Genomic DNA, 18278 nt, shown 5'->3' on the forward strand with positions numbered 1-18278 from the left:
CCTGCTAGTATTCTCTGACTATTCTGACTACACACAGTGCCACATATAGTATGAGAAGTGAGATTCTGAGCTAAGCTTGTATACCCAGAAACCCATGCCAACCAGAACTTTTTTTTTTCCAGTTTTCTGGGGCCCAGAGACAATGGCTGCCCATGAGAAGGTTTTGAATAGTCTATGGAGAAATAGCTCCAGCTGCAGAGAGGGAATTAATAGTAAGTCAGTGCCAAACAGGCAGGATTTGTTTAAAAAAAAAAAAAAAGAAAATAGGAAAGGCTTTTATCATAGGTGCTTGGGAGCACTGCAGAACCTTTCACTGAGTCATGAGCAGCCAAGGCTACTAAGTCAACATGGACTGGGTGATACAAATCCTGGTGGAAGGCCAGCAGCAGCTCCATTTTTATATTTCTAGTTTTGTTTTCAATTCCTTTTCAAATAATTCCTAATATTCTTCTTGGGTTTTTTTTATTACTGCTGTATGATTTCAATGTATTGTCCGCAGTGAGTCCAGGATCCTTTTTCTGGATAGTAGTTCCTAATATGGAACCCAACATTCTATACACATAGTCAGGATTATTTTTCTCTATGTGCATCACTTTGCACTTTTCCACATTAAATTTCATCTGCAGTTTAGATGCCCAGTTCCCCAGTCTTACAAGGTTCACCTGTAATTCTTCACAACCTGCAAATGATTTAAGTATTTTGAATAATTATTGTCACCTTTCTCATTGCTCCCTTTGCTAGATCATTAATAAATAATTGTCCAGTACAGATCCCTGGTGCACTCTACTATTCACTTCTTTCCACTGGGAAAACTGACTATTTACAGCTACTCTTTTTCCTATTCTTTAATCAGTTACCAATCCACAAACAAGCAGAGCATTCTATTCCATGACTTTTTATTGCCCTAAGGAGTATCTCATATGGGACTTTGACAAATACCTTCTGAAAATTCAGACACACTATATCAGGGGTGGCCAACTCCGGTCTTTGAGAGCCAGAACTAGGTCTGGTTTTCAAGATATCCACAAATGAATATGCATGAGATAGATGTGCATGCTCTGCCTCCGTTGTATGCAAATCTATCTCATGCATATTCATTATGGATATCCTGAAAATCTGCCCTGTTTGTGGCTCTGGAGGACTGGAGTTGGCTACCTATATTGACCATCTCACCTTTATCCACAATTTGTTTACACCTTCAAAAAATTCTAATAGATTTGTATGACATAACTTCCCTTTGCTAAAACCATGTTGGCTCTTTCCCGTTAAGCCATGCCTATCCATATGCTCAGTAATTCAATTCTTAACTATGGCTTCTACCATCTTGCAACATACATAGGGAACCCTATGAATACATTTTTATATAGCATTAACATTAACAATTGACTAAAATCTCATAACACTTTTATTGTCAATATTCCCACACATCAGCAATACTTGACATAATACATACACATCAATTTTTATCCTTTTATTAATTACATCCACTGATGTTAACAATAATCCAGTAACATGTGCAAAACAATGTACATAAATATTCACACTTATTTAGCAGCAATTTGTTCACATCTAAAACCATATACCCACTACATTCACTCATCCACATACACTCCCCACCCATAAAAACCCATCTATTCCCCTTTAATTAATACACCATACACCATACATATTTAATTTAACCATCTTGCCCAGCACTGACATCAGGCACATTGACCTATAGTTTCCTGGATCACCCCAGGAGTCCTTTCTAAAATTTGTATTCTATTGGCAATTTTCTAGTCTTCAGGACCAGAGGCAGATTGTAATGAGGTATAATTGCATGTCCTGACTTCTTTCTTGATGTGCATGCAGCTTTTTCATGTTGTATATGAGGCAACCTGATTGACTATCCTTTTTGCTTGTTGTCAGTATTGTCCTGACATGCTGTTTCTCTGCTTCTGGGAGCAGCAAAGAAAGAGGCTCTTTCAGGTGGGGAAAGGAATCTCAATCATTCCAGTCAACCGCACACACGCGCACACACACACGGAAAAAAAAATAGAGACTCTGGGACACATCCACCCTATCTCCCTTCCCTGGAAAGAGGAAGTAAACAAAAACTGCAAACAAAAGGGAGTCCCGGCGAACTTAATCCTGCTTTTACTAGAAGTAAAACTTTTCAGAGTAGAGGCCTACGGGAGCCAAATTAATTCATGTGTCTAGGTGGGCAGCTAACTCTTTAGTGGTGGGGCTGGAGGTAGAACAGAGAGAGGATAGTCAGCTGCTGCCTCCTGCTCATACTGACAATCTTTTATTGGGCTTTTCAAAACGCACCAAATAGTGATTGATTATCCCCTTTTACAACACTAGTTATTCAGGAAAAGTCAATTTTCGGACACTATTTGCAAGTGAAAGCTCACATATCTGGGATTAATCCGTTATTTTAAAAATAATCCTGTAGTATTGTGTATTTTAAATTTTATGTTTTATGAATACACATTATATGGATTCAGATATGCTATGCTATCCAAACAAAAGAACCACATTAATTTTAATTTCATAATAGAACTTAATATTTTAATGCTGCCAATCATTATGGGTAGAAATTTTGGATGCAAAATTGTGAAAAAGTTACCATTATATTACAGCAAGGGTACACTGTAATAGACTTTAATTTGTAAAATAAGATATCATTGGGCTAGTATTAAAATATATCCAGCTATGTAAGTTAGCCAGATAAGACTTATCCGGTTAACTTACATGGGATATTCAGCAGCATGGCAATACTACTGAATATACCCGGATAAGTATTATCCAGCTAACTTTAGACCTGCTATGGGCCATGTCTAACTTATCCAAGTAACTTAATTGGATAAGGCTGACTATTGCTGCTTATGTGGCTAAATTAGCTGGATAGGTAGCATCGCCCAATTAACCCCACTGCCTACCCACTGACTATCTGGCTATTTAGCTGGATAAGTGACTATTTGGCTAAGTAGTATAGCTGGATATTCAACAGTAGTCACTTAGGGGGTCATTTACTAAGCATTTTTTCCATAGACACAAAATGGGAGAAACCTTTAGTAAATGACCCCCTTAGTCGGATAAATCAGACTTATCCAGCTAAGTAGCATTTGAATATGGACCTCCATGTGTAAGAAAGCATCTGGAAAGCAATTTTCTGTAATTTAGTTCCGTTATTACATCTTGTAATTGTTTATTTATTTAAAAAATTTATAGAACACATAATCCTATGTTCTATGCGGTTTCCAGATTAATAATATATAAGAATACATTAAAAACAAATAAAACAAAAATACAAGTTATAAACAGGAATAAAAATAGCGAGATTCTCGGTGATCTATATCAAGAATCATCTATGGATTTATCAAGGTACGTGGAAGCCTGCTTAAATCGGTGCATTATTAGCAGTTTTGGTTTTTTTTAAAGGTCCTCCTGCAGCTTTGCTTATGTAGATTTCATGGCTGCTGGTTGCATAACGTCGCACCTACTATAGAAAACATCCTGTTTCTAACCTCTGATAGCCTAACCGGTTTGAAGCTTGGAATATTGAGTAGGTATTGGCAATCTGATAACAAGCTTCTGTCTAGACGATGAATTTTGAGCAGGGAGTTAATACAATGGGGAAAAGCTTCACTTGTTGTGGATCATGGATAAAATTTTATATTTTATCCAGAATTCCAGGGGTAACCAGTGGAATGAGTATAATAGCAGGCTTTTGAATTATTTGAAGTGCTTTTAAAGTCCTAAGTATAAGGAATTACAACAGTCCAAGCCTGGCATGATTAATGTTTACAGGACAGAGCGAAAATCAGACGAGTCCAGGTAAGGTTTTAATCACGAAACATCCAAAAAGAACTTTGTATTTGCAATTTGGTACGTAATTTAAATGAAAGATTTGACTGCAAGCTAACTCTGAGATTTCTTGCTTGTTGGATGGTCAGGATGTCATAGCCCTGGAAAGAGAATTTGCCTGGGAGAATCTTTTCTTCATATCTACTTAAATAAAGGAGTTCAGTTTTCCAAGGTTTAATGAGAGTCAACTGCTGGATAGCCAGCATTTTATAGCTGTCAAATAAATGTGGAGGAAACCTAAAGTGGTATTATAATCTGGGGGGAAAAGAAAAAAAGAACTGAATATCATCAGCATATAGATAATAGAATAGACCTAATCCAACAAGGAGTTTACACAGGGATCTCAGGTAGATGTTGAATAATATGGCTGAAAGGGTGGACCCTTGCGAGACACTGGTCTTTAATAGGAACTACAATGAGGTTTGTTGTCCAAATTTAATTTGTTGAGGTCTATTAATTAAAATCCCTAAATACCTAAAATCTTAAACATTGCTAAAGAATGGTAAAGACAATTTAAGAAATATTTTTGTTACGTTTTTGATGTTTTCTTAAATACATTTTTTTTTTATCTATGTCTTTGTTAGATAAGGCCAAGAGTGCAACTCTAGGATCCAGAAGCAGTCAACAGATTGCTACTGATAACAAGCGGAGGACTCTGTTGCAAGATAACAGCTGGATAAAGAAAAGACCAGAGGAAGAAACGTAAGGATTAGAACCTGCCACAGTTCCAGCAGTAGAACTTTCAGCATTCTGACTCTGCCCGGCTTAGCGCTTTACCAAATTTAAAATATAGGGGCAGATCTTAAAACATACGTGCGGGCATAGATTTGTTCATGCAACCCGGCGCGAACAAATCTACGCCTGATTTTATAACGTGTGTGCTGCCGCGCGCATGTTAGAAAATCCAGGGTCAGCGCGCGCAGGGGAGTGCACAATTGTGCAAACTGTGCATGCCGAACCGAGTAGCCTCGGAGGGAACGTTTTTCAGGCCCCCCACCTTACCCTCCCTTCCCCTACCTAACCCACCCCCAGTCCTAACTATATCCCCCCCAACTTTGTTGAGAAAGTTACGCCTGCCCGAGGCAGGCGTAACTTGCGCACGCTGGCTGGCCAGGCTCCCTGACTGCAGCTATGCCCCCAGACACACCCTGGACTGCAGCTCCGCCCATTGCCCCACCCCGGATCACCCATTTTTCGAAGCCCAGGGACATATGCGCGTCCCAGGGCTTGCGCGTACCACCGAGCCTATGCAGGGGTAGGTTTCCGGGGGTTGCGCGCATATCTTACGCACGCAACCCTTTGAAAATCTACCCCATATTTTCTAGAGGCCCAATTTGAATAATTTACAAGGCTGCATATAGACTTTCTTCACTAGAAATGCTAAAATTAGTTAATCAAATTTCAGCCAATAAAATCTTATGTGATATGCAGTCATATCAAATATCTTTGTTGCTTCTTCTATGATAAACTTGACAGCTCGTTTTTTCTTTGCTTTTGCCCAGATACTGTATCCTATGCACTAGTATTCTCTGGTCTCGGCCTGATCTATCTCCCCTTACTTTAGTTTCTGTGACCGAAGGCGTGAGAAAGCATTTAAAAACCACAGCAGCCCTTGGTCTGTCTCTGACCCATACACCTTTCTCATTGGTCCAGCACACGTACAAACAACTGAGCATCGTAGGGAATGTAGTCCCCAATGATACAAAAAGTCTTGAACTTTATATTTTATGATCATACATAACAAACTGCATGTTTTTTTGGGGGGGAGTGGGGTTTATGAACACATCTTTTTCAGTACCTTTGGTTAGCTAATTACTAAATGATGACTTATAACACAATAAAAATTAATACTATTAGTACATTATAACTTTCCAGTTATAATGTACTAATAGTATTAATCTATTATAATGTACTAATAGTATTAATGTACTAATTAATACTAATTAGTATTAGTACTAATTAGTATTAATGTACTAATAGTATTAATCTATTATAATGTACTAATAGTATTAATGTACTAATTCATACTAATTAGTATTAATGTACTAATTCATACGAATTAGTATTAGTACTAATTAGTATTAATGCACTAATAGTATTAATATATTAATTAATATTAGTAATGTATTAATAGTACTAATGTACTAATAGTATTAATCTATTAATTAATTAATAGAATAATCTTATAGAATGATCTAGTTCACCATTAATGAGCAGTAATAGTGTATGCCGACTGTCTCAATCAAATTTCATACCTAGTTGGAAAGTCAAAATGTACTTTACACTATTGTTCAGTTGAAAAAAAAATGTTAACCAGAGGCAGCATACAATGTGGACACAACATACGAACGGTAAAAATCTCTCTTACTTCCTTTAATCACAAATCATGTCTAAGAGTCCTGTATGGCCAACAAGAAAGAACACTAGGAACTGATTTTCCTTGTCATTCAAGATTTCTCACCAGAGATGTGAATCGTGTCCTCGATCGTCTTAACGATCGATTTCGGCTGGGAGGGGGAGGGAATCGTATCGTCGCCGTTTGGGTGTTTAGAGTATCGTGAAAATCGTTAAAATCATGAACCGGCACACTAAAACCCCCTAAAACCCACCCCCGACCCTTTAAATTAAATCCCCCACCCTCCTGAACCCCCCCCCCAAATGCCTTAAATTACCTGGGGGTCCAGCGGCGGTCCGTAGCTAAATCGGGGGAAGGGGGAGGGCAGGAAAACCGGCACACTAAAACACCCTAAAACCCACCCCGACCCTTTAAATTAAATCCCCCACCCTCCCGAACCCCCCCCAAATGCCTTAAATTACCTGGGGGTCCAGCGGCGGTCCGGAACGGCCTCCTGCAATTGAATCGTGTTGTCTTCAGCCGGCGCCATTCTGTGCCGCCATTTTGCAAAATGGCGCCATTCTGTGCTGCCATTTTGCAAAATGGCGGCACAGAATGGCGCCGGCTGAAGACAACACGATTCAATTGCAGGAGGCCGTTCCGGACCGCCGCTGGACCCCCAGGTAATTTAAGGCATTTGGGGGGGGGTTCGGGAGGGTGGGGGATTTAATTTAAAGGGTTGGGGGTGGGTTTTAGGGGGTTTTAGTGTGCCGGTTTTCCTGCCCTCCCCCTTCCCCCGATTTACGATGTTTTGACGATAAATCTGGGGAATTGGTATTGTATCGTGGCCCTAACGATTTTTGACGATTTAAAATATATCGGACGATATTTTAAATCGTCAAAAAACAATTCACATCCCTGGTTCTCACCGCACTAGAAAAATGTTTGTTGTAGCTCATGGTGCCCAGACCGTCCATTATTGATTCTGAGGTGTGCATGTTGTATGAGCAGGTGATGGTGGTGTGTGTGTGTGGATGGGGGTGGGGGGAGCAAGGAGGGATTGTCCACAGGATGAAATATAAAAGCTTCATAATCATAACATTGCCCCCTCTTTCTTTACACTTGCAGTGAAAATGAAAATTATGGCAAAGTGGCACTCAGCCGACACAGATCTGAAGATGCCTTGGACAGGTACTGTTGTGTTTCTCCCCTGTGAGTGCTTGTGTACTGGATTTCATGATGCTCTTGCAGAAATAATTATGATGTTACAAGTGATAAGGGACATGGGGCAACATGAGATAATCACATTCCCTCCCTTGTGCGACACTGCTGCAAGATGACACTAACAGGTAGATATAAAAGTGTTGCTAATGCAAAAACTGCCTCATACATGCATATGTGGGCTGCACACAAGCAACACAAATTTTAAGAAGCCAGGAAGTACGCGCATACATATATATCTCCTACTATAAGAGGGGGGAACTTTCAACTCAGGGTGGGTTTTGGGGCGGGGTGGTGTAACATTGGTCTGCCTACGGCGCAAGGGTCTATAGACCCTTGTAACACCAATCCCCCAAAAACCTGACCTGAGTTGAAAATGCCCCTCTTACAGTGGGAGATATGTAGAGTGTCAGATTGTCTCTCTCTCTCTCACTCTCTCTCTCTCTACTCCTCCCATGGTTGCACAGCAGGGATATTTTAAATGATATCCGTGTACTTGCACGCACGATATAAAATTAAGCGCATCTTTGCTCACGTGCCAATACGTGCGTTTATGGGCACAAGCCCGCTCCTTTTACAATGTACCTGTAAATATGTATAACAAGTTGTTTGGTTAGATAGGAGAGTGGGTTAGGGGATGAGGAAGAACTGGGTTTCCAAAAGCAACATCTGAGACATTGTGTATCCCTAGCCTCCTAGTTAAGGACATGCTAATATATTGGTTATATTAAGTAGCTACCTATTGACAAAAATGGGTTATTGCATCGTTTGCAATAGAAATTCAAACCTTAGTAAACTTTAACTATTGTGATGCTAGTTTTTAGAGCTGTAATAAAGTTTACATTTGTATGATAACATACTTTGTAGCAAAAATATTCCAGCTGTACTATTATCTCTGAATGCAATGAAAGCATTGGTTTTGACTGGGAATTTATAGAATCCACCTAAAGCACTCAGAATTGAGCCAGAACGTCTGCCTGTTGTGTAATAAATGCTATGAATGCTCCCAAAGCACATTTTTTAAATTTATATAATTTCTTCTAAGAGTCTCAGTACAAAGAAGAACAAGACAGAGCTACTTATTTTCTTTCCCCATTGCTATGACCTCTAGAATCAGCAGTAAGGCTAATATCAATTGCATTCAGGTAGGTAAAACAGAGAGTAGAAAGGAATTATTCACAGCAGTGAGGCTTAAGCTAACAAAGTCAGTTAAATTATGCCAGACTTATGGAAAGAATTGGAGTTATTTGGGATTGCCTCAGAATTCAAGGTCATCATCACTATGAGAGAAGTATTAAACATAAATCTTCCTTAACACTTTCTAAAGTTTATTCAAAGCAACTTGTCAGTCAGATGGGCCTCCCATTCAATTAGGTAGCTCAGAATCCAGACTGAAACCAATATAGATTCATTATTCAAAATTAATTACCCAGAACTTATTATAAATATGCAAAGACATATGAATTATAGTCTGTGTAGAAGATAGCCTGATTTGGCCATAAAGATTAATTTATTGCTATTATTATTATTATGGCATCCATTTCAAGCTTTCCCAGTTGAATTACCAATTAGACCCTTTATGAAACTCCATGAAAAGGTACTGGAATGTAAGCTAAATCATTAGTCTCCAAGAGTGGCCAAGAGTGTATCGGGAAGTATTAATAAAGCCACTTATATTCCCTTTTGGGGTGTCAATGGAAAAACTCTACACATTTAAAACAAGATTAATAGCACACCTATTTCTGGCATTGAGATGCTCCATAACAGCACTTTAGACAAAAACTCACCATCATTACCATCAACCTTTGGGGGTCATTTACCAAGCATTTTTCCCATAGACATGGAATGGGAGAAACTCTTTAGTAAACAGGCCCCCTTTAATACCTAAGAAAATATGGGATGCATTGGAAATAGAAGAGCTAACCTATGAGAGAACAAGCACAAGAAGTAAATTTTGTGAAAATCTGCCATCTACTGCTGGACTAGAGAGGAAATGACCAGGTTCCAAATAGCAAATCAATATGTTTCTAACATTTTGCCCTCATCAAATGCGTGTTGAATCCTTTGTTGATGAGAAGCAGTTTGGAGGACTACAATAGAAACGGCTGGTTTATGTAAATTATTACCCGTGTCTTAACACTAAAATATAATATAGACGAGATTCTTGAAAAGTGATTCAGTCATATCTTAATCTCTAGTCAAAGGCTTATCCAACACAGAAACTAGTTTTATTGTCCCTTTTGTATAAAGGATACAATGAGAGTAAGAATATTAGTGGTTGACTTGGAAAGATTTCATTTCAATGCCAAGGTTATTGTTCAGTTGTTTGCATTGTGACTATTTGAAGTTACACTGAGGCCTGAAACCAAGTAAAATAGTTGTATCCTTTTCCATTTGTAACCAGAAGTTAAAATATAAAAATAAGGGGGGTAAAGATTTTTTTTTTTTACTGTCCTGGAACCTGGGCTCTAAGAAAACATTGCTGGGATGTGGCATGGTTTTTTTTTCCAGTTCTCACTGTGTATGTTGCTGCATGGGAAAGATGTGCAGGCAGCTGTAAAAGCTTCTGTTTTCCTCCCTGTGCTGCTGAGAATCTGATGACTGCAATGTTTGTTCAGTAAAGTTGCAGGAGAATTGACATGTGAACTTTCAACCCGGAAGTGACCAGGAGGAGGTACTTCCTGGTTTTGCAGCGGTCAGAAGAACTTTTAAAAGTTTATAAAAATGGATCTGAGCAATGAAAAAATTTTTTAAAAAGCAGATTCTAGGTGGGGAAAGCCTGCCTGAGCTCCCACGTTGGATTTATAACCTCAATTGAATTTTGCCAAAATCGATTTTGGGGGGAGGGAGTCCCAGAGTTGTTTTTTTTAAGTTAAATTGTGACAAAATAAGCATTGGGGCCAAGTTAGAGAGGCTTCTCCTGGCAGCCAAAGGTGGTCTGGGGTCTTAGAATGTGTCAAAAATACCCCAGTTAGAACAGGTACCCACAGCTACACCAAGTACCTAAGGTAGATCTGAAGATCCATATTGCCCAGGGCAGAGATGCCTAACTAAATACAATCCGTGTTTTTGAAGAGGTTTTGTGAAGTTTCAGAGGCTATGTTCTGGAGATGAGTAGAGTTATGCTGTGGCAATGAGCAGAAATGGAGAAAGAGGACCCTCTACATATTTTATTTTAATGAAAGTCTGAGTGGGAATTTTTAAATATATTATGGTGTTATAGAAAGAAGGTTTTACACAGTAAAGTAAAATAGAAAACATTTCATCTGATTTTGCATCACTACCACTCCCGTCCCTAACCTACCTCATGCAATTAACTCTTTTTCTGATTTTGATATGACAAACTCCAACATCATAACTCATATATTAACAAAAAACAAAGTCTCTAACAGCCCATTTAATCCTTGCCTTGGTCAACTACTTAAAAGTATCAAAGAATATATTTTTCCGTCATTAACTGACATAGTCAATGCATCATTGACCCAAGGTTCTTTTCCATCCATCCTAAAACAAACTTCAGTTCTACCAATTCCCAAAAAACAAAATCATGATTCTCTTGAAATTTCTAATTATTATCCCATTGCTACACTCCCTTTGATTGCTAAAATTATCAAATCTGTCGTTCTCAAACAATTCTCTGTTTACATATACGATAACAACATCTTACATCCAAATCAACATGGATTTAGAAAGAGATATAGTACTACTGAATCCCTACTTATATCATCCTTTGATATCATACTTAGAGGTTTTGATACTAACATGGGTTATATATTGGTACTTTTAAACATTTCTGCTGCATTTGATACATTAAATCATAAAATCCTCCTCTCAAACCTTGAACACATAGGAATATCTGGTTCTGTCCTACAATGGTTTCAGTCTTTTCTGGCTAGTCATCCACAAAGTTACCTTTGGCGATGCCAATTCCAACTGGTACTATACCAGTTCAGGCATACCACAAGGCCCTGCTTTATCTGCCATCCTTTTTAACATTTATCTTCTCCCTCTTTGTCATCTTCTCTCTGGTCTTGATTTGAATTTCAAAATTTATGCAGACGATATACAATTTATTATTCCATTCTTAGATTCATGGTCCAAAACTCTATCACTTCTGCATTTGTACTTAACAAAAATAAAAAATGTGCTAGTTATAATAAGGATATTTAATTATCTTTTGTTTTCCACAATCAGCTAGCCCAGTTCCTGATAGTTGCCACGAATAAACACTGAGGGAACACTCCTAGTACACTCCGGAAGATAAACACAGTTAGTGCAGGGCAGGAACACGCTATTTTGTTATTTAAAGGGTATAGATAGGTTTCTGACTGCTCCAGAGACAATGTACCCAGTACAGCACAAGGATCACAGTCGTGGAGCGATATCCAGGACCCCCTCTGGCACTCAAGCTATGCCCACGAGCAGCGTTGCAGCAAGCCAAACCCCTTGTCAATGGCAGAGGGTACGAAGATTCGTCCTAAAGAAAGTCAGCTAAGTGTATACTTGCCACAAAGTCTAGCTAGACTGAAACCTTTTTTTTTTCACACCACAGAATCACTGCAGCAGCTGTCACAAGTAATTGTGCCAGAGACATATGTGAAGAACATGCAGTACAAGGCCTCAAAATTTACAGGGACGAGAGTTCGCTGTAAAGAGACAGAAAGTAAAAAAGGGTTAAATAGACAATTAGAGTCAAACAACATAGAAAGGAAACAACACAAAACACTGGTTAACTATTTATCTGTAATTAGAGTGTTGACTTTTCCTGTTGCACCTGCAAGACAGAATTGGGACACAATGATTCACTTTCTTCATTGTAGCATTAATTACTAAATTCTTGATATAGAAAGTATTGCAGTTAATATTGAAACCACACTTATCTGATTGTTTTATTGTAAAGTTAGGAGAACCGGTTCTCTTCATTTAAAATACAGGCTAACTAGGAATTGAAAGAAAAACAAGTTGTATTAACTGTTTAAACTTGTGATAATAAATCTGAGTCATAGCTCAGAATTTGTAAAACTTTTATCTGTTTACTTTCAAGTTTTTTTTCTATTTGGGTTCTGCCTTCTCTCTCTTCCCCTGGGAGAGTTGCTGGGTGGGTTCCGGACCCCTATTCCGAATATTGGGAGACCCGGTAAGAAGGAGAATTCCTTTTCCATCCTTTTCCCTCTGGGCAATTAAAATTGGTGACTCCTCTGATACCACCTGAAACCCCTTTGCTGTGCCAACGCTGCCTCTGCCACCGCAGTGGAAGGGTCACTATGAACACACCCAGGAGAGGCGGGGGGTTTAGATACATAAAATTACAAATCCTTATTAACGGGTCGATACAGTAAAGACTGCGCGCGCACCGGCCACTCGCCAGTGCGCGCGATTCAGTATTTAAATTAGGTCCGGCAGTAGATCCGGGTAAAAAGAGGCGCTAGGGACACTAGCGCGTCCCTAGCGCCTCCTTTTTGACAGGAGCGGCGGCTGTCAGTGGGTTTGACAGCCGACGCTCAATTTTGCCGGCGTTGGTTCTCGAGCCCGCTGACAGCCACGGGCTCGGAAACCGGACACCGGCAAAATTGAGCGTCCGGTTTTCGGCCCGACAGTCACGGGCTGAATTAAAAATTTTTTTTTTTTTTACTTTTTTTACTCTTCGGGACCTCCGACTTAATATCGCTATGATATTAAGTCAGAGGGTGCACAGAAAAGCAGTTTTTACTGCTCTTCTGTGCACTTTCCCGGTGCCGGAAGAAATTAGCGCCGACCTTTGGGTCGGCGCTAATTTCTGAAAGTAAAATGTGCGGCTTGGCTGCACTTTTTACTTTCTGTATCCCGTGCACATACCTAATAGTTGATGGCCCTATTAGGTGTCGCGGGTTGGACGCGCGTTTTCTTCCCCTTACTGAATAAGGGGTAAGGGAAAACGCGCATCCAATATCGCGTCTGTATCGGCCTGTAAATGAATAAGGCTAAATTTTAATTGTTTTTATTGTCAAGTAACTAACTGTTTTGATTTTTTCCCTGCCAGCATTACCTCTGGTGAGGTGAACGATCGCAAACCCATACACAACCGGTTCCGATCTGAGGACAATCTTGACAGGTGCAGTTTTACTTTCCATGTAATAATTGGCGATTGTAATGAATGCAGCACAGTGTGCTTTCTTTGCCTTTTTGCATCCTAAAATGTGAGCTTGTATATTTGGCTTTCCCTAAAGAAATTGTTCTCTGATAGGATGCTATTGGGTTTTTAGTTTAGTTGGTGAGAGGCATAGCAGACCCACTTTTGTAAATTTCAATACACTATAAGAACATCAAAATAAAGTGTTCACTACTACTTACTCAGTGCAGTTGTGATGCGCGCACACACACACACACACACACACCTGTAGAAGTTAACACAAAAATCTTGATCTGATATATCAATACTGATGAGAAGCCTAAACCCTCAGCAAACCTTTTAGTATAAAATCATGCTATATGATACCATTAGTCCTTTTTGGACAATTTTGGTGCTTTTGCTACACATAGCTAGACCTCACTACTATTTCTGTTTGCTGTACCAACACACAGAACATACGAAGCAAATTACAAATTTTTACTTTCTGAAACAGACTTGCCTATATTTGATAGACCATAGACTCATCTTAGAAACCTTGTATGCCATCTTTGAACCTTTTAAATCACTTATTTAGTTATTACAACATAGCCGTGACAGAGTTGCTTAGAAGTGTTTTGCAGTAGTGATGACATGGTAATGTAGTCTTCACAGACTTGTACTGAAATGGTTTTGCCCTTTTGCCTTGACCGCCTAAAGTTTTTTACATTGGTCTGCACTGAAATCATCGACCTTGTCTTGATGCAGTAACCTGATCACTCTGGAATTCAGTGGTACCCATCCAGATGCTGCGCCAATCGTGTTATGGCAAAACTCTTCGAAACTAAGGTCCCTACTGTTACAAGCCATTTGTAAAGTGCCTACTGAGTATTCTCAGTGACTCATAGTTAGATAGAAATACCTTCTCTTATTTTCTCCTTAAAATACTTTTGGGGGAAAAAAACCTCCATTTTAGCACAAACTTATGAAGTAAGGGCAAACTATATATATTTCATAAGTAAAATTAATTTGATGGACTCACCATTTAGGGAACGATTTTGCCAAGTACGCATGTTAAAGGCGCCCATGTGCTTTACAGCTGCTATTTGTGTGGGTCGCAGAGAGTGGACATTTTGAAATCAAACCTCCCCTGACCTAAACATGCCCTACAGGAAGGCCTCTTCTTAATACGGCCAAGAGTAAGCATGCTATGGAAGAAACCCTCATAAGCAGGTAAATACCTGTTTACTCTGCTAAATCCTTTCAAAATTGCCCTCCCAGAGCAGATCATCAAACTGCCTGTATGACTGCAGTCCCCACAGGTAGTTTTCACCCACAGGGTGGGCTGAAATAATCAGGCAAAACTACGTGGAAAAGTGTCAGCAGAAACTTGTTCCCGGTTTTGGTGTAATTACTTCTTCAAGGCAAAACTGTTCAAGTAGTTCCAGTTATTTGAAACTATGTGCCTAGCTGCCTCTTCTGATTTATCTCCACCTTAGGAATGCTGGCAAAACCCTGTAAGTAAAAGTATGCACATTGTTGACATACATGAGTGCCTTTACCTGTTTATAGGATGGGCAATAATCAAAAAGCCCATTTATGTGGGTAAAGCAATGTTTTACAGGTGCAGATATCTTTTATTGCCCTCCAATTGTGTAAATCAACCAACCCCCCCCCCCCAAAAAAAAAAACAAACACCCCAAACTATGGATGGGTGAGTAAAGTTAGAAGCCTGTATTCATGACCCCCCTCAGCCAGTCGAGTTTCCACGATAGCCACAATAAATCTGCAGGAGATACATGTGCATATACTGATGACCCAGTACATATGGTGCATATTCATTGTGGCTATCCTGAAAACCCGACTAACTGTGGGGTCATGAGGACAGATTTGGGAACCAGTTAGGATGAACTAAACTTCTTCAGGCTAATGAGAACTTCAGCATTAGACACTTTGAAAACCCTCCATTTTTTTGTATTTGATTTTCAGTTTTTGACCTTTTCCTTTTCCATGAATATTACTAAGCTTTAGAGAAAAATCTCCAGAGTTTGCAGAATTTGATGACTTTGATAGGGTGCAATTTCAGATTCTGACTTGCCAGTTCAGTTAACATCACAACTATGTCACAAGGGGTTCAGATGCTCTCCAAGCCAAATTTTCCTTTGGTTCTGATAAGGTTTGGCTTTGGTAAACTGGCTGGAACTCAGAGATTCAGAGGAAAAGCATAGGGCAGGATTAGCAAACTCTGGTCCTCCAGTGCCACAAACAGATCTGCTTTTCAGTATAACCAGACTGAGCAAATTAACTGGCCATCTGATCAGATGTATACAAATGGTATTGCATGCATATGTGTTGTGGAAATCCTAAAAACCAGAACTGTGTGTGGCACTCAGGTACCAGAGTTTGCTCACACTGGGGTAAAGGACCACAGCAAGTTTGCCCCTGCTTAAAACAACGTTCACTATCTGCTATAACGCTCCAAGCATACTCTGCAGTCAATACTGATGAGATTAGGTCAGGGGTGTAAAAAGTTGGGCCAGTGACCTGCTTTTCTCCCCCGCCCCCACCTTCTGTTTTCTTCCCTTCCACACTCCTGTACTTCTTCTCTCTCCTTTTCCTTGCCCTCGCTGACCTTCTCTCTCATAAAATGATTGCTTCTGGACTGTGATGGTGGTGGCAGCAATTTGCGAGAATGTAGGCCTGGGACTGAAGTCAATGCACATGTCAAGGCCCCACCTCCCATGTGGAAGCCAGGAGAGGGTGGAGCCACTGTGGAACCTAGCAACACGTACTAGCTTAAGTCTTTGACCTACCCTCCTTCACAAACTGTTGCCACTTCCATTGCAGGTGCTGAAAGTGGAACTGTCTGCTTTGTGTGACAGAAGGATGGTGGTTGGGGATGAAGAGGTGGGGGGGGCAGGGTAGGGCAGAAGGAGAGAGAAGATTCATGTGGGAGGTGGGGGTGGGAGAGGAAGTGAGAGCAGATCTGTGGGGCAAGGGGAGTCAGAGAAGAAAGAAAGGTGTAGGGTGAGAGAGGGAAGATTTGAAGGGTAGAGGGAGAGAGAGAGAATCCATGGATGGGTGGGAGAGTGGTGGAGATAGAGAGAGAGGCAAGATCCCAAGTGGAGTGGGGAGAGATAGGAGTGCAGTTCACCAAGTGAAATGTTTTGACATAAGTGGATGTTTTAGTCATAGAGTTTTGACATTCCTGCTTTAGGAGGTGAACCTTAGTCTGATTATTGCACTGTGGACTTCGTTGTCTGCAATGAGATCTGGTCCAACTTCTGGCACAAGGCAAAGTGGCAGAATTATGATTTATCCTCACTATGGTTTCACTAGAAAGGGTTGCAAAAAGCCCAGGGAACCATGAAGAACTAAAAAATAAGCTGCACAGACCAGAGTTCCCTAATGTAAACGTAATGGTTGAATGAAATAAATAATATATACAACTTGCCTGATCTTGTAAGATGATGCAGTTCCCTGGGGCCCAGAACTGATTCCACAAAAATGTTGGGCATAGTACTAGTGCAATTTCCAGCCATATTGATCACTGGAAAGCATCTCACAAAAACATTATCCTCCTGATAGGACAGAGAGAAGTGCTTTGCTTCTAACAAGCTTTCTGAGTAGTTTACTGAACCTTGCTGCCGTTGCAAGTTGTTAAAGTGAAGAATTCTATGGTAATATGATTGGGATCGATTGCAGAAATGCTGACTTGTCTATGGAAAGAGCAATTCGTTTCCAAAATGCATTGGACTGGATTTCAGGTTTACCTGTTCAACAAGTGAACACAGTAGCACTTTCCAGTTAAAACGCTGGTCTTAGACGCCCAAAGGAGGTCAGCTGACTTTACTCTAAAAGTGCATGCAGCACATACTCTGCATGCATGGGTCTGACAGCTTTCAGTTTGAGGACAATCATCAAAGATGTTTATTTACCCTGCCGAATGAATAGGTCTTTATGTGGGTAGATTGCCCCGAAAACCTGGTTGTTTCTTGAGGTTTTCAGCCCATGAATGTAGCTCTGGCTCTCCATTCCAATGTACACTGCTTGTCTGCTTTTAAACTAATGTTAACTTTGTGTTCTGTTCCTCCTTCACTCTTGTAATCCCTAGCCTGACCTAATGTCGTATGTAAGTTGTTTTGTAATTTGCTTTGAGCTCACTCATTGAGACAGCATGGAATAGATAAATGGTGAGGAGGATGGCTGGAAACTGTTTCACCTCATAGCAGCTAAACAATAAGCAAAGGTTTTCGCAGCACGTGGGCGTCTAGCAGGATTCAAAAGAGCTGCTCCAGATCTACCAACAAAGCGTAGACTTCATTGTCAAAGCTGCATGCGCTGTTTAACCCTCCTTGATTAATCGCTTGCAGAAAATCTATTTATTTATAAAATGTATATCCCGCCAAGGCTCTAGGCGACGTACAGCATAACATGCATAAGCGAAAACAAAACAAAAAGACAAGAGTTTCCTCCAAACAGGACAGATACTATGTATAAAAAAAATAATTTACGGCCCTGCGTCTGACGACATCATACTGTCTACAGGAAAGCTTGCCTAAACAAATGGGGTTTAATAGCAGGTGCACAGTCAATTCGTACATGTGGACCTCATAGGCAGTTTTTAAAGGGAAATTATCCAGGCTGTGTCCCTGTGAAAGTTTAGCTCCGAACCCAATGCGCACTGCAATGCGAGTGTGGCTTGCCACAATGCAAGCTACTGAAAATTGCCTCCTTTATGTTCTCTTATAGAATGGGATAGGCTGCCTACTTCCTCATTATGAA

At 40.1% G+C, this 18278-nt stretch overlaps 1 protein-coding gene across 1 annotated transcript in view; it reads left to right on the top strand.

The window, feature by feature from the left end:
• SCEL (sciellin) overlaps positions 1–18278 on the top strand; it is a 241197-nt gene that overhangs the window by 54436 nt on the left and 168483 nt on the right. The window contains exons 4-6 of the mRNA XM_029603190.1: positions 4437–4554; positions 7316–7378; positions 13428–13499. Coding sequence (XP_029459050.1) covers positions 4437–4554; positions 7316–7378; positions 13428–13499 — 253 coding nt within the window. The remainder of the gene's footprint in view (positions 1–4436; positions 4555–7315; positions 7379–13427; positions 13500–18278) is intronic.

The sequence above is a fragment of the Rhinatrema bivittatum genome, chromosome 5 (assembly GCF_901001135.1).
Source record: "Rhinatrema bivittatum chromosome 5, aRhiBiv1.1, whole genome shotgun sequence".
NCBI classification, from domain to species: domain Eukaryota; kingdom Metazoa; phylum Chordata; class Amphibia; order Gymnophiona; family Rhinatrematidae; genus Rhinatrema; species Rhinatrema bivittatum.